This window comes from Leopardus geoffroyi, chromosome B1, assembly GCF_018350155.1.
Source record: "Leopardus geoffroyi isolate Oge1 chromosome B1, O.geoffroyi_Oge1_pat1.0, whole genome shotgun sequence".
Lineage (NCBI taxonomy): Eukaryota > Metazoa > Chordata > Mammalia > Carnivora > Felidae > Leopardus > Leopardus geoffroyi.
The window spans coordinates 163908963-163931460 of NC_059327.1; the positions used below are offsets into that span (position 1 = coordinate 163908963).

Below are 22498 nucleotides of genomic sequence, written 5' to 3' on the forward strand. Positions count from 1 at the left end.
CATAGCAGGAAGCAAGAATAGCAGGAGAAGCATAGAGAAGAGAAGCATAGAGAAGCAAGCCGGGGAATTCTATTCTCCGAAATCATCACCATCTACATGTAGCCTGGAGCCGCTGCTACCTACTCCAAGTTCCCCAGCCTGAGATGAGGGCTATCTTCCAAACAAAAGGTCATTAGAACACCCAGTAGTGTTTTCGATTCAAAGCTATACCAGCCACTATAATATTTACCATCTGTTTATAAGCTAAACTGACTCTGTCAGCTCAGGCCAGGCTCAGCGTTTGTATAGTTGCTGCAAAAGAGCCTAGCATTTGAGGAGGCAATCCCTAAACCTCTGCGATGGCCTTTGCTTCAAATGAATATGATCCTAAACACCTATGCAATGGTTTTTATCAAATTAATGGAATTTGTGTCTATAAAATAATTATGCAATATATCGGAAAGTTACAAACACGCTAAGCCAAAACATTTAACTCTCTGTGTGGAGTGATACACAGAATTGCCTTTTCACATTATCTTAAGTGAGTTCTGAGGCAGACACAGGAGACAGAGGCACGGGGGAAGTTGGCTGTTGCAGACGTCCTGTGGCAAGGTAACATGTCTGGTGGTTTTAAAACCCTAGGGAGAAAAACAAACAGTTGGTGATTATGGACACTTTCTCAGAATATCTCCTGGAAGGATCTAAATGAAACTGGGGTGGTCAATCTGGGGTTACATCAATAAAACCTCTCGATTGGGAGCTCCTTCTGTGTCACCCATGGGACCTGCTCGGGCACCATCAACGAGAGGGCCCAGAAATGAAAAGGACGAGGTGGGGGGGGGGGGGTTCAAAGATGTTCCCTAGGAGGCAAAACATTCATTTTGCAGCACAACGCTGAGTACCAAAAAGAGCATTGAAAAGCACAAAACTTGTGCCGTCTAAACCATCCCACTTACTCGGCAATCCACATCTTATTGGAGAAGGACTCCGGCTTCGAGATACCTGGAAAATACAAAAGAGTAATGTTAATTACACAGTAGACAGGAGTTCAAAGAATGAATCTTTTTCACATTTTCTTCCTAAAACCAGCTAGGTAGTTGTTCTGAGGTACTTTAGAACGATGATGTCACCCCTAAGGTTGAGCAATGCGATTCCTCTTATATTTCCTGAAGTAACGGGCGCTCGATTTGGCTTAAACTGTGTCACTGATTGAAATCTGGGCTCAGTTGCCTAGTCTGTTTGTTTGTTGTTTTAATGGCTGTGGAAGACTGGGAGATTGGATGCTCAGTGGCCGTTGAATGGCCATGCTGAATTCAGCGCTTTCCAGAAAATAATAGTTAGTGGCATTATAATTAATTAAAATTAAAATGACAGAATACTCTCTGACAGATCTTTATATGAATCGTGTCATGTGTCCAAAACCCTGCCCCATTAAGGAAGGTCCCTGGGGAGCCAGAAAAGAATCGTTTTTCCAAAACTCACCTTTGCTTTCACTAAGCAAAAGCCAACACCTCTACCTACAAACCTGTTATGGCTCAGAGATAACAGACTACAAGCAACATTCTTGCTCTGAACTTTCACAAACTTTAGATAAATAAACACTAACAAAGATGACAGCTGTTCTGGATGCATCAAGACCTCGAATAAGCCAAAAACTAGACCACTCTAAACATTTGTATTATATTTTGCAGGTGTATCCAGTCATTGTAAGGAGAGGAGGGTGCAGAGACAGAAAGGGGACAGCAGTTCCACCGTTAAGAATATATGTTAGGGGCGGGGCGCCTGGGTGGCGCAGTCGGTTGAGCGTCCGACTTCAGCCAGGTCACGATCTCGCGGTCCGTGAGTTCGAGCCCCGCGTCAGGCTCTGGGCTGATGGCTCAGAGCCTGGAGCCTGTTTCCGATTCTGTGTCTCCCTCTCTCTCTGCCCCTACCCCGTTCATGCTCTGTCTCTCTCTGTCCCAAAAATAAATAAACATTGAAAAAAAAAATTAAAAAAAAAAAAAAAAAAAAGAATATATGTTAGGGGCTCCTGAGTGGCTCAGTCGGTTAAGCCTCTGACTTCAGCTCAGGTCATGATCTCACAGTTTGTGGGTTCAAACCCCACATCGGGCTCTGTGCTGACAGCTCGGAGCCTGGAGCCTGCTTCGGATTCTGTGTCTCCCTCTCTCTCTGGCCCTCCCCAGGTCATGCTCTGTCTGTCTCTCTCTCTCTCTCTCTCAAAAATAATAAAAGCATTTTTAAAAATTAAAAAAGAAAAGAATATCTTTTAGGGATGCCTGGCTGGCGTAGTCAGTAGAGCATGCAACTCTTGATCTCAGGGTCGTGAGTTCAAGCACCACATTGGGCATGGAGCCTATTTAAAAAAAAATAAAAGAAGAAGAATATATTTTATTCTCATCTAAAGTTTAAATTACTTGGTTCTCCTTGGGCACAAAGCAGGAAAGAGAAAGAAGGTGTGTGAAACATGTAAAAGGGTTCTATTAGAGGGACATTGCCCACCAATAAGTCTTCTAGTGAGAATCCAGAGGAAAAATCTGCCATGGCTATAAGCATTATAGGTGTCTAATATTGCTTTTTTGGATAAGCCATGCCCTCTTAGAATAAGGGGATTGTGATTCTTCCAGGATAAAACTCTCAAGATTTCCTTTTCATTTATCGGTCCACTAAATGCACTATCCTTTTGCTTTTACCTACTATAAATACTTATTCATGAATATGGATAAGTGATATTAAAATCTCCAAAAGCAGAAGATCTGTATCAGATACATGCCTTTTCCATTCTCAGGCCATTTCCCTTTTCTGGATATCTCTCCTCAATGTCCCAGCGCATTAAAATTCCAACCATTTTAACCAGTCAGATCCCCATGATCCCCTTCCTCACTATCAAGGACAGAAAGACTTCCTACCTTCTCTCACGGCTCTAGTCCTTCGTGCCTCTTGCATGGCCTGTGGCCTAAACCACACTCAGTCACTCTGTTCAAATCATATTGATCTTCCTATATTGAAACCCATTCAGGGAAGAGACCATGTTTTCATCATTTTTGGGTCCCCCTCCAAATCGAGCATCCATCAGAAACAGAGGAGTATTTGATAAAGAGCTTGCTGAAGTAACAGATGCTCACTAAACTCAGAAAAGTAGATCTTATTAATGGAGTGGGATGGCAGTTATTTGGGGTTTTGTTTTACGGAGGGAGTTGTGGAAGTTTATAGCTAGAGATGCATTGCTAGAGATTTCAGAGAAGTGGAGTCCTGCCAGATCTGGTTCTCCTTCTCCACCACTCTCCCTAAAACAAGACTGAACAAATACTTAAAGAATTTCTATTTGAAGAAACAGCAAATTGTTAGCCTATCTGGTGTTCGCATGACGTGGTCCAGCCCTATATTCAAAAGGCATTGACTAAATATTATTTGTTGAATAAATTAACAGTGATACATCACAACGTTTTTGGTTTTCAGAAATGTTTTTGCTGTTTTTTTTTTAATTTTTTTTAATGTTCATTTTTAAGAGAGAGAGACACAAAGTGTGAGCAGGAGAGGGTCAGAGAGAGAGGGAGACACAGAATCTGTAGTGGGCTCCAGGCTCTATGCTATCAGTACAGAGCTCGATGCGGGGCTTGAACTCACAAACAGTGAGATCAGACCTGAGCCGAAGTCAGACGCTCAACCGACTGAGCCACCCAGGCACCCCTGCTGTTTTGTTTTTTTTTTTTAATATTTATTTATTTTTGAGACAGAGAGAGACACAGCATGAGCGGGGGAGGGGCAGAGAGAGAGGGAGACACAGAATCGGAAGCAGGCTCCAGGCTCTGAGCCATCAGCCCAGAGCCCGACGCGGGGCTCGAACTTGCGGACCGCGAGATCGTGACCTGAGCCGAAGTCGGACGCTTAACCGACTGAGCCACCCAGGCGCCCCTGTTTTCTTAAAAAGAGGTACTAGTAATCCCCCCAAGAACTAATACTCAAGGAGACTAATGTTATTCTTCCTACTTTGAAGTTTGGTGGAAAATTAATACCTGCAGTGCCCCTCATACAGTTTTGAAATCTAGACCATTTGAGCAATTTCTCCAAACTCATGCAATCTGTTTAAGAGAAATCAAGGACCTGTGCCCAGATCACTCCCATCTTCTGCTCAGAAGACTTTATCTATTAGCTCACTTTCATTCCAAAGCAAAAATAAAACTATGAAATAAGTGAAGACTATTATTCTTGGAAGTAATTAAGAAAAAAACTGCCTCTACTTCCTTCTTTCTAGAACGATAAACGCCTTAGCCCAAGATAGCATAAAAATTAGTTTGGGATTATCGCAACGAGTTCTCTTTCTACCTATAGGCATACAATCACCTCTGGCATTGGTGACTTTTGAGGAAAAAAAAAGCGTCAACCATTAAGATGCTTTGTGTAAAAATGGTTAGATACGCACCGTGCTTAAACCAATATGGCTACGGGGGCAGATGGGACTTAAACTCCTGCTTCGACATCGACTTACAGGTCGCACTGAATTCCACTAAAAAAAGAAATAGTCAATAGTTTGTGAAAACTTACATGGCCTAAAACGAAAGTCTACCCCACAGAATGAGAGGTTCTGCTGTTATGATTACACTTGCCCATTACTGGGCAGCAATCAGCATGGGACACACTCTTCATTTCTTACAGCTACCCAATATTTGACGATAACTTGAGAGTATTTCTCAGATAAATTCCATTACAATGAACTTTGCAATATTCAAATTCTTGGTGCTAGAACTTTGTTTTGATGAGTAAATTGTTAGACCTACATTCAAGCTTGCAAGTGTTGGGAGAATGTCAACGCCACGTGGGCAAGGATTTAGGCCTCTCTTGTTCACTGCTGAATCCCCAGCACCTGAACACCGTGCTTGGGTCATAAATAACTATTGAAAAAATAAATATTGTTGAATGAGATGAATTCATGAATGAGGGAGGAAGGCATGGAAGGAATGAACCACCACTGCTGCCCATCTATTAACTAAATCCTTTTCCTTTATTCCAAGTCCTTCCTTTTAGGATCTTCATATTTTGTTTTAGGAGTTTAAGCTGGGAAAGGAAGGAAGTTGAAATGCCTGTTTGATGTAGAACACATGAATAGCGGCTATTTCCTCTCCCTCCTTTTCTAAGGAGGAATCTCCAGTTGGAATCACTGGAGAGAATCTCCAGTTGGAATTTATTAACAAACGGTGATTGTTGTAGGAGCAAGGAGCACGTTCTGTGAGGTCGTTCGTCACAGACCCCGTGTGGTTGTTGTCAGATCAACACCCCCCCCCCATTTCATAGCACAAAATATTTTGTTGAGATACCATTCACTATAGTAGAATCTTTAAGCTGCAAACACCCTTAAGTTCTCTTAAACTACTCCACTCTTGTTCGCCAATGTATGTATGAAAAGCTGCTATGAAGCCCTTCCCTATTCTCTTGTTCAAAGAGAACAGGAACTGAGACCACCCAGACGGTGGCTTTGCACTGGACTGAGGAGCTTCTCTTCACAATCCACTTAACTCTCTCTAGGAAGGGCAGGGTTAAAACTCCACATGGGAACTATACAGAATACCCAAGCCCCTGTGGCCACCCAACACTCACCACAACACACACTCACACACTTGTACACCTACTACTCCATTTTGAAGGCTGCCCAATTATTTACCATGTTAAAAACATTTTACAACCAATGTATACAGGAAGCAACCCTCCAAAACTGATTGCCTGCTCTCTCCCCATCTCCTCTGCCTTCTTTTTTCCATCCCTCCCCCTTCCCTACACATCATACCAAGGAGAGAAAACAGAGTACATTCATCATTTCCCAAAATGGATCTCTGTCAGTGAAACTTTGGCCAACTGTTTCCTGAAAGTTCATTGATCACTTCCAAATGCTTAGAATGAGAGAGGGCCTCCAATAAGATGAGCTCAAAGAGCTTTGCCCTTATAACAGCATATTTCTAAGGAGGAGGCAAATATGATGAGTTCCATCTTATAAAGAAAGCAACAAAGAAATTGCTGCCAAAAAATTATGAGGAATCACGGAAGAAACAAAGAAAAGTATCTCTTCTTTCCTAGCCAGTCCCTTTCCTCTCCTTTGTATGAAACCTTATCAGGCAACTCTTTATGAACTTCTTCTATAGAATCTCTGGGTTTATAAATGTTCTCGAACTTGTGAATCAAACACTTGGGATGAATTGTCACTATGCAAGGCCACCGTACAAAGGCCCCTCTCTTGGTGACAGCTTCTCCCTTCATAATGACACAGTCATTCTCCATGAGAGCAGGCCACACGTGATAGAAGACCAAGGGAGCAGTGAAATCGGAGTCATAGCTGCGACGGTACCTATTTTAAACACACAAAAGAACAAGAAAGAGAAGTTAAGCAATGATGTAGCATCACTGGAGAAATGAACATTGGTGTAAATTTTTATTTGTTATCACGCTTAGTCGAGGTAAATATGGATACCGATTCTGTTATTGAAGAGATGGTTGCGGGCTTTCAGAATAGGAACCGGTGATAACAAGCACCCGACGTGGACCCACATAGAACAAGTCATGTCAGACTGAACTAATTCCTTCCCTTCTCGGGATTATAAGAGTTACAGTACAGGAAAACGCTAGAGATGGAGACCATCTGAAATCCGGTAGGCATCCTACAACATTTCTCATGGTGTCTTCGTGGGCAAAATAAGAGAAATATAGGTGGATGATTGACTTAAGGAGGTGAATTACAAAGTGGTGCATATCCAAAGTAAGATAATTAATGAGTCAATGAGAACTCGAATGAAGGTGCTCTCTCTCAATCCCTTGATAAATAACATGTTCCATCAATGATTGCACGAAGTATAGAAAAATCACTCAAAGGTTAAGGATGGGTAGGAAAGAAGAAACAAATGATGGTATAAAAATTAGCTCAACAGGCAGGAACAATAAGCTGAATCTAATAAGATACCATGTAATGTGGATACGTATATGAAGTCCTGAATTGAGTCTAAGAAGCGTATCATTGCACAGACAGGAGAAACGAAAGACTTAACCACAGTACAAGTAAAAATAACATGTTTCTGGGGGGGCGCCTGGGTGGCTCAGTCAGTTAAGCGTCTGGCTCTTGGTTTCAGCTCAGCTCACGATCTCGCAGTTTCATGAGTTCGAGCCCCACCTCTGCTCAGCTCAATGTTGTAGGATCTCCATCTCCATCTCTAGAATTGTCCTGTACTGCCCCTCCCCCGTTCATGCTCTGTCTCTCTCTGTCTCAAAAATGAATAAAACATTAAAAAAAAAAATTAAAAAAAAAAAACAGAAAAGAAAAAAATGAGTGCAAATTAGAGGAATTAATAGAGAATAAGGGTACTGGTCCCTCCAGGCTGCTCAGCTCAAAACAGGGGACTACTTTCAGTGTGGACACGTGACAAGGAATATTCAGAAGAGCATGGAGCATAGGCCAAAGACACCCATCTATTTGTCAAGAAGTCTCACACCCCCTTTATATGGAAAAGCCCAAAGCCATGAGGCCAGAAGAAGGAAGACTTGAGCAATTGCTTTCGAATATGTGAAAGGCTGCCAGGATTTAAAAAAGAAAAAAAAAAAAAAAAAGATTACACTTGTTCTCTGAAGTACGTGAAGTAGAACCAAATCCTCAGGCATTGTTAGGAACTCCAGTTCTAGCTTTAGAGCTTTCCAGAGGTATCAGCTACAGAGTGCCCCAAGGGGCAACATGTTCCCTCTGATGAAAAGCATAGAAGCCGGAGGCCCCCAAGGTCTGTGAAGTGTGCAGATTGCACAAAGTAAAGTAGATGAATATTTCTGCGTGGTTCAACGCATTCTCCAAAGGAGAAAAGAAGAAAGAAAGAGGGATGACGATAATATGTCCCGTAAGGAAATCAAAAAGGTCAACTACAGTGTGACGTCCTAATTCCAGCTCTTCCAAGAGTGGACACGAGTTGGGAGCAATGATCTGAAAGAAACTAGAAACAGGGCGATGGCAGGAAAATATGGCAAGCGAGAAGGTGATTGGAAACGCCATCACTGTGATTTGGAGAGGCAAAGGAAAGGTATGCAGTCTCTGTCGTTAACAAGCTCGTAGGGATATTGGGCCCCCACCACCCTATGACTCTACGGGCTGAACAAAGACCCAAGAGCTAACATTTCCTGTGTGCTGACTACAGACGAAGCAGTGTCCTAAGTACTTTATCTGAATGAGCTCAACTAACCTTCTCCAGCCCTAGGAAACAGGTATTATTACTTCTCCCATTTGACAGAGAGGGCACTAAGGAACAGAAAAATTAAGTACCATGCCCCAGATTATATAGCTAATTAGTGGTAGAACTGGGATTTGAACCCAGGCAGCTTGATGTCAGAGCCTCAGACCTCAAGCCTCAGCGTGTTCTTAACCACAAGCTTGGCCTCCTCCCAATAGTCCCCAGCCATATCACTGGATCCCAGAAAATTTCAGTAAAATGTTTTAAGTTCATTTAATTTCTTCTGATTTATAAAAAATACTTATCATGTGGAAGTTGATAGAAATCTAATGGTCCCGGGGCACCTGGGTGGCTCTGTCAGTTAAGCATCTGACTTCGGCTCAGGTCATGATCTCACAGTTCATGAGTTCAAGCCCCACGTCAGGCTCTCTGCTGACAGCTCAGAGCCCGGAGCCTGCTTTGCATCTCTCTGCTTCTCCCCTACTCACACTTTGTCTCTCTCTCAAAAATAAATGAACATTAAAAAAAAAAAAAAGAAATCTAATGGTCCCAGAAAGTCTACAGTAGTCATTCTCAAATGGTAGTGTGCATAAGGAACACATATAGGTGTTTGTTAAATGTCAGATTCCTGAGCGCCATCCCAGACGTACTGCATAAAATACCATGAAGTATAATCCAGGAATCTGCCTTTTTAACAAGATCTGAGTAATTCTGACACAAGTGATCCATAGGCCATACTTTGAGAAACCTGGCCTAAATAATTCAGTAGAAACAAATAAAAAGTAATACACACTTGTATTTACATAGCACCCTTTTTAAAAGTGTTCCAGACAGGCTTCGGGTACTCATTAGTTCTGCCCAAGACCAATACCTTCAATGGAAATCATAATATCACTTCTGAATCATGTTTGACTGAGAAAGAAAATAAACCCCAGGAGAAGGCTCTGCCCTGTAGTGTAGAGAAGTATACGGCAGGACCTGGAAGTCAGGTCACATCTGTTGAGTTCCCCACCCAGAGTTCTTTGCACTAAATTGTTTCCAGGAAATACAGATTGATTTTTTTTTTTTAAATCCCTTAGCTTCTGTTTCTTATGTCTCTTACTTGCAATCATTAAAAATTTCTCCATCAGCCCCAAATGCAATATCTAGGGGTGGGTCTAAAGTCTGCATTGCAAAAGCAATGCAACATATCTCCTGGATGAAGTCGCTGAGGAGGCAAAAGTCAACTTCAGGAGGAAATGAAATCTTGGGATTGACATTCATGGCTCGGATCACGTCCTGAAAAACAAAGAGATGGCATTGCCTTGTTACCAACCTGTGACAAGAAGCTCCATCACCCGAAAGAGGTTATGACTGGTGGGGGGTGAGAAAGAGCTCGTAAACTACAAAAGCTGTACATGTGTTAAAGGAGAAAGGCTCAGTGCTAGAGACGGAGGAAAGATGATGCAGAGGACCTACAAAAGGGCCAAGAGAATCCCCTCCCTCCCAAAACAAAACAAAACAAAACAAAACACCCTTTGAGGCTTTTATTTATTATTTCCTTATGTTTCTATTCTGGATAGGTAGAAGATGTACCAACTTGCTCATAATCTATAATAACAGCAATAACAATAAGCTTGCCCTTATTGAGCGTTTACCGTATGTCAAGTCTTGTGCTAAGCAAATTACTTGCTTTTTTTCATTTAATCCTCTCAAGAACTCTATGGGGGTGATGACCATTGTTGCTATAGAGACTGGAAAACTGAAGCACAAAGAGGTTTTTAAGTAAACGTGCAAGGTCACACAGCCAGCAAGTGGCAGAACTAGGAGTGCAAATCTACACCTGTCTTCCCCAAGGCCATGGCTCTTAAGCACCATGGTATTCTATCCCCAATCTTAAGGGCTCGTCTAAAGAAGAGAACTATAAAGGTCAGACTATTTTTCCCCCGTAAAATGTCTAAGAAACCGGCAAGCATGCCGGGTTCTACAAAGTAAATCGGACGCGGGGCGCCTGGGTGGCTCAGTCGGTTAAGCGTCCGACTTCGGCTCAGGTCACGATCTCGCGGTATGTGAGTTCGAGCCCCGCGTCGGGCTCTGTGCTGACTGCTCAGAGACTGGAGCCTGTTTCAGATTCTGTGTCTCCCTCTCTCTCTGACCCTCCCCCGTTCATGCTCTGTCTCTCTCTGTCTCAAAAATAAATAAATGTTAAAAAAAAAATTTTAAAAACAAAGTAAATCGGACGCTATTCTGTTACATAAAAGCAGTACTAAGCCCTGGATGGATTGCTGAGTTATTAGTATTCCATGTAAAGAGCAGCAACAGAAAACCAGTCCCACTAAGAGACCCACCACTTACGTTAACACTGCTTTGCGAATCATAGAGATCCAGATGACAAATGATATAATCCGAGACGGCATCCTCAAAGTTACTGCACCCTGCATAAGATGGTGTCAGCGATTTCCTCACACGGATCTTGAAGTGTCTGAATGCCATTTTAGCGACGTGGAATGCCTCCTGCACATAAAAAATGCAGCAGATTTATTAGATAGAAGAAGGGAAGTAAGGAGGCCCAAGGTAAGGAATAAAGAATACCCACCAAAGATTCAACAGCAAATGGGTCCTCCGATAACTAAACACAGTTGATCAAAACTGATTTTAATCTGGGAGAAAACACAGACCTCAATTTTGAAAAGTACACAAATACATATATGACTATGCACCTTCACTAATTCCCAGACAGGTGATCACTGTTCCGGGAATCCTGAGTGCAGGAGGCAGGACAGTGCAGAGGTTTAAGGAAAGAGATGGCCTGCGGTTGCATAAACACTTAAAAAGTGCCGATGGATTCTATGATCCCACAGCAATATCATATTGCTGGTCAAGAAATGAAATTACCAATCTAGTGTTTACGTTATACACAGACACATATCAAGTGTCTGTGGCATGTTTCCTGGCATACGTTAATTCAACAAATATTTATTAAATGCATGTTATGTAGTAGGCACTGGGAAAATTCAGTTATTCGTGAAACACCCTAGAACCCTAACTTCTTAATGAAATAAGCCAGGGCTGGCAAACGTTTTTCTGTAAAGAGCCAGAGAGTAGATATTTCAGACTCTCCCTAAAATACATACAATGTCTTGTCACTTTTTTTTTTTTTTTTTTTTTTTTTTTTGGCAACTGTTATAAAATGTAAAACCATTCTTGTATTCTTAGCTCTCTGGTGGGATTTTTCTTAGAAATACGGGCCTGGACAAGATCTGGGCCACAGTCATAGTTTGCTGACCTCTGAAATAAATTAATACAGAATAAAGTTCAGTGGACCCTGATAATGCTGCTGTCCCACCAGCGTGTTGTTTTGTTTTTAAATATTGACTGTTCTCATTTGTCAGAATGGACTCCTACTGGACTCATTTCTCCTAACGGACTCTTAGAATGAATACTTTTGCTTTGGGAATTAAGGATTATATACGAGCACTCTTAATCCGCCGTACTCAAGTAGCTGATACTCCAGCAGGTTCGGTAACTACTCTCAGTTAAGTAAACAGAAGAGTTAGCAGAAGCACAGCCTTCTGATTTTTCTGAGAACAAAAGATCAACCACGTGATAGCCATCAGCAGTAACATCCACGTAGGCACACATTGGAAATTTCAGTGCAAATCAGCACAGCATATACTCATTTGAGATAATCCTGTACTTACGGATATTTCTTCAACAAATATCTGGTCGATAGAAATATCAGTATATCTGAATAGTTTGTGATTGTGAAAAACTATGCATCCCCAATATCTGCCAAGGAAGAAAGGAAGGCAGGAAGCCAGCCAGCCAGCAGATGGACATGCCTCCCTCCTCCCGCGACCCCAGGATCAACCAGCCCTCCTAGGCCGTCCTGTTCACAGCTCTCTCCCCGCTGCGCCCCAGGGCCTCTGCGCGCAGCCGCAGCAGCGTCACCTACCACGGTGGCGACGTAGATGATCCGCTGCACCGTCTCAGCTTTGTCGATGCAGCGTCGAAGCAAGCACTGTGCATCCAGGCGGGCCTGGGAATAGGCGTCGCTGAACCGGGACAGGAGGGCAGCCTTGCGCGCCACGCTGGACGCTTTGGCACGGTTCGGCGATGGGCTCCTGACCTTGGCCACTGCGGTGGAGGGGCTGGCGGGGCGGCTGCGGCTGCGGCTGCGGCTGCGGCTGCGCGGGGCAGGGCTGGGAGTGCGGCTCCGGACCGACCTGTGCACAAGCAAGAAGCAGCCAGAGAAGCAGTCTGATGCACGCCTCCCTCGGTTCTACCGCAGGCGCTGCAAGATACCGGGAGGCCCGCGCCCACTGCGGGCCCGGGGGAGCCGCTGTCTCGGCCACCTCTCCGCAAGGCGTCAAATACGCGCTCAGACGCTCTGTATCTGCGTGGTGAGCTCGCACCTCATGTTATCCTTTAAGCAGCCCCGGGAGGTCAACATCGATTGTGGGCCATTTTGCAGCCGAGGAACTCGAGGCTCCGAAAAGTTAATAGGGTCCCAAAGTAAAGTAACACCGCTAGCGAGAGCCGGAGTTACAGAGATCAGCTTGTCAGTGTTTCTTACCCCAACCTTGGGGCACTAGCATATCCGCAGAGGCCTTATGGTATAAAACGGGATGAACACTGAACAGAGAGAAAGATCTGAATTCTCTCTCGATAGCAGTGGGACCGTTTGCACTCATCTCGTCTCTCCAAAGCCTAAAGTTTTCACCTACAGCATGTTCGCCCTGTTTCTGGGCGGGAGTGCGGGGCTGAAAGAGGCGGTGAGCTAAAACAGGGGGACGTACTTGGTGAATGGTAGAGCCCTGTTATCAGTGAAACGTATTGCTATCACGTATAAATTGTCAAAGGAAAGGGGCCCCCAGAGAGGGAAGTGTTACAGAAGAAACTGTGAAGCAAACGGTAATGCAAAGCCCTCTCTGAAGGTGGAGAAGGAAGCTGTTGCTTCCTTCTGTCAATGGCAGTCTGTCTGACGATTTCCATGGTGCAAGAAATATTCCCATGGTGGCCAGTTTCAAGCTGTTAATGTGACATCACCCCGAACTGGGAGTTATTAGGCAGAAATGCACAGAATCAGTTCCTGGGGGCCAGTACAAGCTGGTGCCACCACAACATAACAGAGTGACTCTCAAAACTGGAGAACTAAGGTGGCATTTAGGGGAATGGGGACCAGGTGTGGGAGTGGCTTTGCTAGCCTGAGTCAGGCCACTCCGTGGGGCTGAGGGAGGTCGCAGGTGTTAAAAAGAACAGCCAGGGGCACCTGGGTGGCTCAGTGGGTCAAGCATCTGACTTCAGTTCAGGTCATAATCGCATGGTTTATGAGTTCGAGACCTACATTGGACTTTCTGCTGTCAGTGCAGAGCCTGCTTGGGATTCTCTCCTCTCTCTCTCTCTCTCTCTCTCTCTCTCTCCCTCTCCCCTCTCCCTCAAAATAAATTAATAAACTTAAAAAAAAAAAAAAAAAAAGAACAAGGAAAAATGCTCCAAGACAAACATCCTGCTTTGTCCTCAGTTAACTCTGAATGACGGGTCTTAACATTCTGTCCGTCAGTAGAAAGGGATGTCACAAGAACACTTACCTACACGCTCCATGAAACAGAGTGAGATACAGCAAGTAAGTAACAGGTCATCATCCCAGAGAGAGGACTCCCAGGCCTCAGAGAACAGGACCCTCATATCAGGGAACATTCTTTCAGCCAGGGCACCACCCATACATTAAAGGCCCACCCAAATCAGCTTTCAAGCCAAAGAACTTTCCCCTCTCATATCTCTCAGTTTCATTCCTTGGGCTTCAATGTCAGCCCCAAATTAACTGGTGCTCGAGCTCTGGCAATCCAGGAGGCATTTCCTCTCTCTGGAAGGGCGCAGTTCGAGCACACAATCCGTTCACAATTCAAAGTTTCCCGGATTGGAGGGGTTTGGGTTCAGGCTGTCATTCCACGTTTTTTCCCAGCCACCCTTGGACCACTACTGAAAGGAGCTTAAATGAAAAGATCTATAAGAATTTGTCCGACCTTCCTTGGAGTACAGATTTTTCAGCGGACAAAACCGCTATCTCGTCCTTCAGCGTCTGAAGCTGTTTCTCATAATCGGATATCACTTCGGTCCGGTGTTCTGTGCTCCTCTTGTCCAGGACCCGCTGCCCCAACTTCCTCTGCTCTGAGGTCCTGGGCTCCGAGCTTCTGGAGTCCACACTCCAGTGCTCTGGGCTTCTGTGTTCTAAGTTTTTGTGGCGGCTTTCCTCCTGGGCCTGAAGAGATTTAAGCCTGCAAACAAAAATCAAGGTGGAGGGGCGCCTGGGTGGCTCGGTCGGTTAAGCGTCCAACTTCAGCTCAGGTCATGATCTCACAATTCTCACAGTTCGCAGGTTCGAGCCCCCACAATAGGCTCTGTGCTGACAGCTCAGAGCCTGGAACCTGCTTCAGATTCTGTGTCTCTCTCCCTCTCTACCGCTTCCCTGCTCGCACTGTGTCTCTCAAAAATAAATAAATGTTAAAAAAATTTTTTTAAATAAAAAAAATAAAGGAGGAAAGAAAAGAGAGGGAGGCAGGGATGAGGAAAGGTAATAACAACTGGCATACCTAATGACCGAGGCTGCTCTGCTTAGTATGCCCGTTACCGCATTGGACAACTCCGATGGAAATACACAGGCACAAACACAAATCGGAAAAGAGCAGAATTGCCAGGGTCAGAATGCCACTCCCCTCTGCCACTTGCATGCAAAGAGATTGCTGAAAAAAGAATATGCACACAGATCCTCCAACAAAAGCAGAGTGCGCCTATAGTCCTCCTGTTCTACATTTGGCTGGTCCCACACAGAACTCTGGAAGCACTTGACCTCCCAAACCTAGGGCCAGAAGCTGGTCTTATCTTCATTAGCTCTTTGACTCTCCGAACAGATGGAATATGGCGTGGGGGTGGGGGGGGGGGGAATAACAATAGAGATTGAACAAGACCCACAATACTAGGTGGAACAGTGAACTTGTAAAAATAATGTATTCTAGAGACAAAGCTTCAGAAATACAATTGGCATTCTTATAAAGATAAAAACAGGTGTGACTAAAACAGTAGCAAAGCCACACAAAGACTATGTGCTGTGATGAAAAGGACAGTGATAGAAGGTGAAAAGGCAAAGGCTAAGATTAAGAGGGAGGCAAACCGTAAGAGACTCTTAAATACAGAGAACAAGCTGAGGGTTACTGGAGGGTAGGGGAGTAGGGGGATGGGCTAAATGGGTGATGGGCATTAAGGAGGGAACTTTTCAGGAAGAGCACTGGGCGTCATATATAAGAGATCAATCACTGGGTTCTACTCCTGAAGCCAAGACTACACTGTAAACAAATAATTGAAAACATATAAAATAATGCCAGAAAAACGAGAGAAGTACACAGAGAAGCTAGAAATGTAATAGCAGAATTAAAAGCTGCGCTGGCAACAGTAAAGAACAGAATCGCTGCTGCTGGAAATCACTGAGTTATATGATCACAGAATTTGAGAAGGTCTTTCTCAAAAAGGGGAGGTAGAAGTGGAAAATTGACCACTGCTCCCAGCTATGGTGTGGAGGTGTTCCTGAAGAAATCAGAACAATGGAACATGTTTGAAGGCAATAGAAAGGTGTGTGTGTGTGTGTGTGTGTGTGTGTGTGTGTGTGTTTTAATACAACTCCCACTTCCTTTCTGGGGGGGAAAATCAAAAATAATATCAAGGAAGCTATATCACCTTACACCTGTCAGAATGGCTAGAATCAAAAAGACAAGACAGAACAAGTGTTGACAAGGATGTGTGGAAAAAGGAAGCCCTGTGCATTATCGGTGAGAATGTAAACTGGTGCAGCCAGTGTGGAAAACAATATGAAGATTCCTCAAAAAATTAAAACTTGAAATACCTTATGATCTAGTAAATTCCACTATGGGGTATTTGCCCAAAGAAAACTAAACATTAATTTGAAAAGATACATGTAACCCTATGTTTATTGCCGCATTATGTACAATAGCCAAGATATGGAAGCAACCAAAGTGTCCACTGATAGATGAATGGATAAAGATGTGGCATATATATATATACACACACACACATATATATATACACACATATATATATGTATATATGTATATATGTATATATATATATACACATATATATACATATATATGTGTGTGTATATATATATACATATATATGTATATATACATATACACACACATATACATATGTATATATACATATACACACACATATATATATGTATATATATGTGTATATATATACATATATATACGTATGTATGTATGTATACATATATATGTATATATATGTATACACACATATATATATAATGGAATATTACTACTCAGCCACAAAAAAAGAACTAGATCTTGCCGTGTGTGACAACATGGATGGGCCTAGAGAGTATCATTCTAAGTGAAACAAGACAGAGAAAGACAAATACCAGAAGATTTAACTTATATGTGGAATTTTAAAACAAACAAATGAGTAACAAACAAAAAAACAGTAACAGACCATAAATACAGAGAACACACTGGTGGTTGTCAAAGGGGAGAAGGGTGGGGCAATGAGCAAAGGGCAAAATAGAACTACCCTACGACCCAGCAATTGCACTACTAGGTATTTATCCAAGGGATAAAAGTGTGCTGTTTGGAAGGGGCACATGCACCCCCATGTTTATAGCAGCACTATCGACAATAGCCAAAGTATGGAAAGAGCCCAAATGTCCATCGATGGATGAATGGATAAAGAAGATGTGGTATATACATACAATGGAGTATTACTCAGCAATCAAAAAGAATGAAATCTTGCCATTTGCAGCTACGTGGATGGAACTAGAGTATATTATGCTAAGTAAAATCAGTCAGAGAAAGACAAGTATCATATGACTTCACTCGTGGAATTTAAGAGACGAACCAGATGAACACAAGGGAAGGGAAGCAAAAATAATATAAAAACAGGGAGGGGGACAAAACAGAAGAAACTCTTAAATACAGAGAACAAACTGAGGGTTGCTGGAGGAGTTGAGGGTGGGGGACGTGGGCTAAATGGGCAAGGGGCTTTAAGGAAGACACTTGTTGGGATGAGCACTGGGTATTATACGTAGGGGATGAATCACTGGGTTCGACTCCTGAAATCATTATTGCACTATGTGCTAATTAACTGGGATGTAAATTGGAAAAACTAAATTTAGAAAAGAAAGAAAATGTTCTATAGTAGATAGGTAACGTTTTTGTGGTAAGCGAACGTATATAAAACATTAATAAAAATATTGCTGCCTTTTCTTTGTGAATAGCTTCTTTCATATTGTAACGAAGCACCACAAAGCTAAATTCAATGATCAATCAGAGGCTGCCGTAATCCTGTCTTTTTTTTTTTTTCCCTTACTGCTTTCTTAGCTGATTTATTTCCTCCTCTGCAGCCAGAAGGGATATGGCCGATCTGTTCTTGGTTTCTTCAAGAGTCTTTTCAGTTTCAGCCAGACTGTAAGAGAAATCAGTATAACTAAAGACAGATTTTCCAAAATCGGCAGACTTTCTGAATCAAGATATAGGTTCTCCCAGGAACTTTTGGCATATGATATAAATTGAACATAAACAAGATCAAATTGTGAGACATCTGCATTCAATCAGATGCTATTGCAAATATTATGATGCACGTGTATGCACAAACATGCTAGTATTCTTTTGAATGTCAGACACAAAGACATTACAGAGCTACTACCACTAAAAGACTAGGTAATAATTATTAACATTAGACTGTAAAGGACAAAGAAAGTTGTTCACCTCCTCCTTCTCACCCTCCTGATTCATCTGCTCTAATGACACCAAATCCTCAGGCTGTGTCTCCCCATAAGGTCTCCATTTCCTGCAATAGACTCATGCTAATTTGCAATATACGAATACCATTTTCTGCAGTGTGGTCATTACTTTGCACCGTAGAGTTGCGTTTGACTTCATTGTCCCTGACTTCCTAAATATGAAGAAAACATTATTTGCCCACCTACAAAGAAAGTCTTCCACGATCACACTTAACTACCGAGCATTCCATGTCATCCTGCCTCTGACTCGCGCCACGTATTGAGCACGAGTTTCCTGAGTTTTCAACATAGCTAGGTCACTGTTAGTTTCAAGGACTCTCTCCATTGTAGGCAAATCATAATAAATCATATTATGTCTTTAGGTCTATCTAAAATTAAAAAAGAAATGGGAGTGTGCGGATGACATTGGATGGAGACCAGTGGTTCTCAATTAAGTTGCCCTAGTCCAGCGAGAGATCATAGGTTGGCAAAGGTCTCTTGACTTCTCTGACCCTACTTCCCTGTAATATCCAGGCTCTTTCTTCATAGTCGTCCTGGGGCTAAGAGAGTGCAATTGCTATCTACACTCACACCTGTCTTCTTCCTTCCCTTTAGATGGAAGAAGGGAAGGTCCAACACTGGGATTCTCCCCTAGACAGTGAAGCAAATTGAGAAATAATGAGCTAGTGGGATTGCTACCAAGTCCCCACAGATCCCAGCCAATCAGGCAATAACAGGAGGTAGTGTGATTACCCAACATTCCTTTGGGTCTCCTCCTCCTCCTCCTCTCCTAACAAGGACCCACTCATCCTATGAATGCCCATGCAAATGCCACCCTTGACTCTCTCGAGCAAAGTGTGTCTCCTTTTCTCCTGAGACCTCCAACACTTGGTTTACACAGTCTCATTACAAACATACCATGAACCACGTAAGGGCAAGAACTTTTTTTATTCACCTTTTTATCCCCAGCACCTAAAACAATGCCTGTAACAGAGTAGATATCTTTCAAGATGAAAAATGAATGAATGAGCAAAATGTCTAAAATCTTTAAAAAAAAAAAAAAAGCCAAAGTAGCAATAATTTCACAATAAGGCTACTGGAGATTGAAAGGAAATTGCTGTGATTTCATTCACAGGTGAATATGTTACAGGTTTTTTTAAAGTATATGTGGAGAAAAAAGTGAACATTTTTGTCCAAAGAAGATGGCAGAAAATTAAAAGAAGCAAAAATACCCAGAAAGGAAGGAGAATATGAAAAAGGAATAAAGTAGTGATTTTTTTTCTCTTAAGACACGGCACACAGGTGTGGACACCTGTACGTGTACATACAAGCAAGTATACATGGTAATTTGTCAGCTTGAATGATATACAGAGAGAAGAAAGGGAGATACATCCATGAGCCAAGCATTACTTTAAGCAAGTTAACATATTTTTTTTTAATTAGGGATTTATTCATTCATTGAGAACGTACCACGTGGCAGGCATGATGTTGGGTGATGGAGATACAACAAGAATAGCAGATAGCAAATATCAGAAGAGCAAATACAAGACAGCACCCCTTTGGACCTTCCAGCCAAGCGGATCATAAACGTGCAAAGAAATGTTTTAACGTTCCAAATGGTGGTAAGTGCTAGTCTCAGATCATTGTGGAAGAGAACTACAGAGGGGGAAACGAAGACCTTTCGATATACATGGTCACAGACAGACTCTGAGAAAAATCTCCTTTCAGCTGAGACCTGAAAGATAAAGAACGAGCTATGCAAAGAACCAAAGGAAGGCTTCCATGTTTATGAAGGAGCGCAGGCAAAGGCTTCAGGGTGAGGAGTAGACAACAGACTAGGAGAGGAGACCTTGGCAGGAGATGAGGGTGGAGAGAGAGGTAGGGCCCCCTCCTCTCTCTCTCTCTCTTTCTCCTTCTCTCTCTCTCTCTCTCTCACACACACACACACACACACACACACACTAGTTATTTGCACATGTCTACATTTTACAAGAGCCATTATTTTCCCTTTAAACTTAAAAATTAAGAACAATTCTTCTTGGAAAAAAGATAACTTGCATTCCTCTTACTCGTCTTGAACCTGGTTGAGTTGATTACGAGTTGAATTCAACTCAGAGTCTAATTGCTGCATGTCCCGATCTCGATCTTTATGTCTCTCCTTATCAAACGTGTCCTGGAATGATACACAAATCAAAATTGGCTTGAATACAGGAAACAGCATGATGGGTTGCAACACATTATGCTGAGCCAAAGAAATCAAGCAGCAAAGAATACGCGTGGATAGTTCCATTTATATGCAGTTCTACTGCAGGCAAAATTAATTTGAATGATAAAAATCATGGGGCGCCTGGGTGGCTCAGTCAGTTGGGTGTCCAGCTTCAGCTCAGGTCATGATCTCACAGTTCTGTGCTGACAGCTTAGAGCCTGGAGCCTGCTTTGGATTCTGTGTCTCCCTCTCTCTCTCTGCCCCTCCCCTGCTTGTGCTGTGTCTCTCAAAAATAAATAAATGTTAAAAAAAATTTTAGAATGATAAAAATCAGAAGAGTGGTTGCCGTGGGGGAGGAGGGAGATGACTGGGAAGTGACACAGGGAATGTTTTATAAATTAATGTTTTATAAATTAATAGGGTGTGGGTTACATGGATATATGCACTTAGCAAGCTATGGATTTCATTGCAGGTAAACTATACCACCATTTTTTATTACACTTCAATTTTTTAAAAAGACATTGAAATATCATCCCATGTCTTTATACTCAGAATAACGCCCATGGGGTAAAAATCTAAGCGGCACAGGAAAATCCTCAGGGATGAAAAATTTGCTTAATAACAACTGACGTCTATGGAGTACTTACCCTATGACAGTGGTTGCTGCATGTTTATCACATTGAATTTTCAAAATGGCCCTAGCGGGTCAGCAAAAGCATTGTCCCCATTCAGCAAATGAGGAAACTAAGACATGGAAGGTTAGATAACCCACCCACGACCATAGAAGAGCAACCAGAATTCTACCCGGTGACCTCCAGGCAGGAAACTTTCCACCACGGCCTCTTAAGGCTGCCAAGAAAAGCCTGCTCTAAATGCTTTCATTTTAGAAAAGAACTTATGTAAATGCATATAAATATTTAAAATCAAGTTGACTAATATTTAATGATGCTAATGCCTTAAACGAGTTATGTATTCTCTTTCCAGTGTGGGGCTTCAACTGTTCCAAAGCTGACACTTTTCCTACAGAAATCACCAGCATCAATCGCAAATTATGATGCCCTTTGTCAGCCTCTGAGAACTAAGTTTTCTTTTCATGTTGGAAGTTTTCCATCAGTGTTATTTCACTCTTTCAGAACAGGGAGCTTTCCCCATCTGGTGGTCTCTTTCTCTTCTGAGGCCCCACGGTACCCCAACTGTCGGTGTGACTACTTTGTCATCCAAAAGTTCCTATTTAATGCCTAGTGTGGGCAATGTCCTACATGTAGGACATCACCAGTCCCTTTTTACAGCTGAGGAAGCAGAGGCTCATTCATTTGTCTGCTGTCACCCCACTGGTAAGTAGGCAACGCTGAGATATGAATGCAGGTCTGTTTGAAGAGACACCTCAACCCGTTACGCCGCACAAGACTATAAACAGAAACTCACCTTTGGTACCTGTGTCCTAATGCCCTAACTAGAGCTGAGTCCCCCACTGGGTAAAAGCTGTATCTTCTACATGTCTGAGTTCCCAGAGCCTGATCTGGGTGCTGAAAGTCAAGGGTGATCCTTTAGCGTGCCTACCTGTAGAGAGGGGACCTTGCTGTCAACAGTGTTTCCCAGGGAAGCAGTAGTAAAGGAAGCCTCCAGCCAAGGCAAAAGGCGCGATTTGATTATTTCCACACCATCATTGTGTCCTCCTAAAAGAGTCCACAAATCAGGTCAGCGAGAGAAGTTTAGCCATACAGGGAGAGAGTACAGAGAAGAGAAACAAAAGAAGGGAGACGGGGAAGCACAGGCCATTCTCACCTTCTTGGGCAGCCGTGGTGAGGATCCTGAAGAGTTGTCCTTGCACTTTGGAAATTTGTTCAATGAACTCAAGGCAACGATTGAGATTTTGATCACATGTGTTTGTCTACAAAGCCAAAACAGAAGATCAGTGCAATTCCTTCCCCTTCCGGGACCCACCGCAGGTAGACAGGGGCTACCCTGACTTTACGCAGGGGCTGCCTCGCTCTGGTGGGCTCCCATGTACAGAGACTGCCATGTGTTGACCAAAACCTGTTTCCCTTTCCTCCTGGGCGCACAACTAGATGGCTTTCCCCAGCTTCCCTAGCAGTCTGTGCAGCCGCGTAACTGAGTTCCGGTCAAGGGGACAGGAAGTGATTTGTGCCACTTCGAGGTGTGACCCAGAAGAGATGGCGAAAGAGATGGCCCAGGCCATATGGCACACGCAGACTAGTAGGGGAGGGAAGAGTGTAGACAGTTACACACAGTGGAATAGTAAGTCTCACCAGACCGGTGAGCCCCAGGTCTACTCCAGAGCCCATGGTCTCAGAAGATCGGGGAAGA

The 22498-nt window shown here is 43.0% G+C and overlaps 1 protein-coding gene across 6 annotated transcripts in view; it reads right to left on the reverse strand.

The window, feature by feature from the left end:
• Positions 1–454: 454 nt before the first annotated feature.
• Positions 455–22498, reverse strand: part of SPATA18 (spermatogenesis associated 18) — a 36515-nt gene continuing 14471 nt past the window's right edge. The window contains exons 2-13 of one of the 6 annotated variants that reach the window (XM_045474084.1): positions 21956–22061; positions 21731–21846; positions 20034–20137; positions 17553–17648; positions 14174–14425; positions 12103–12373; positions 10503–10661; positions 9271–9446; positions 6190–6313; positions 4400–4483; positions 936–981; positions 455–617 (exon numbers count right to left, since the gene is read on the reverse strand). In XM_045474084.1, the coding sequence (XP_045330040.1) occupies positions 610–617; positions 936–981; positions 4400–4483; positions 6190–6313; positions 9271–9446; positions 10503–10661; positions 12103–12373; positions 14174–14425; positions 17553–17648; positions 20034–20137; positions 21731–21846; positions 21956–22061 (1542 nt within the window). In that variant the 3' untranslated portion in view covers positions 455–609. The other 5 variants (XM_045474085.1, XM_045474087.1, XR_006711477.1 and 2 more) reach the window with 5 other exon arrangements.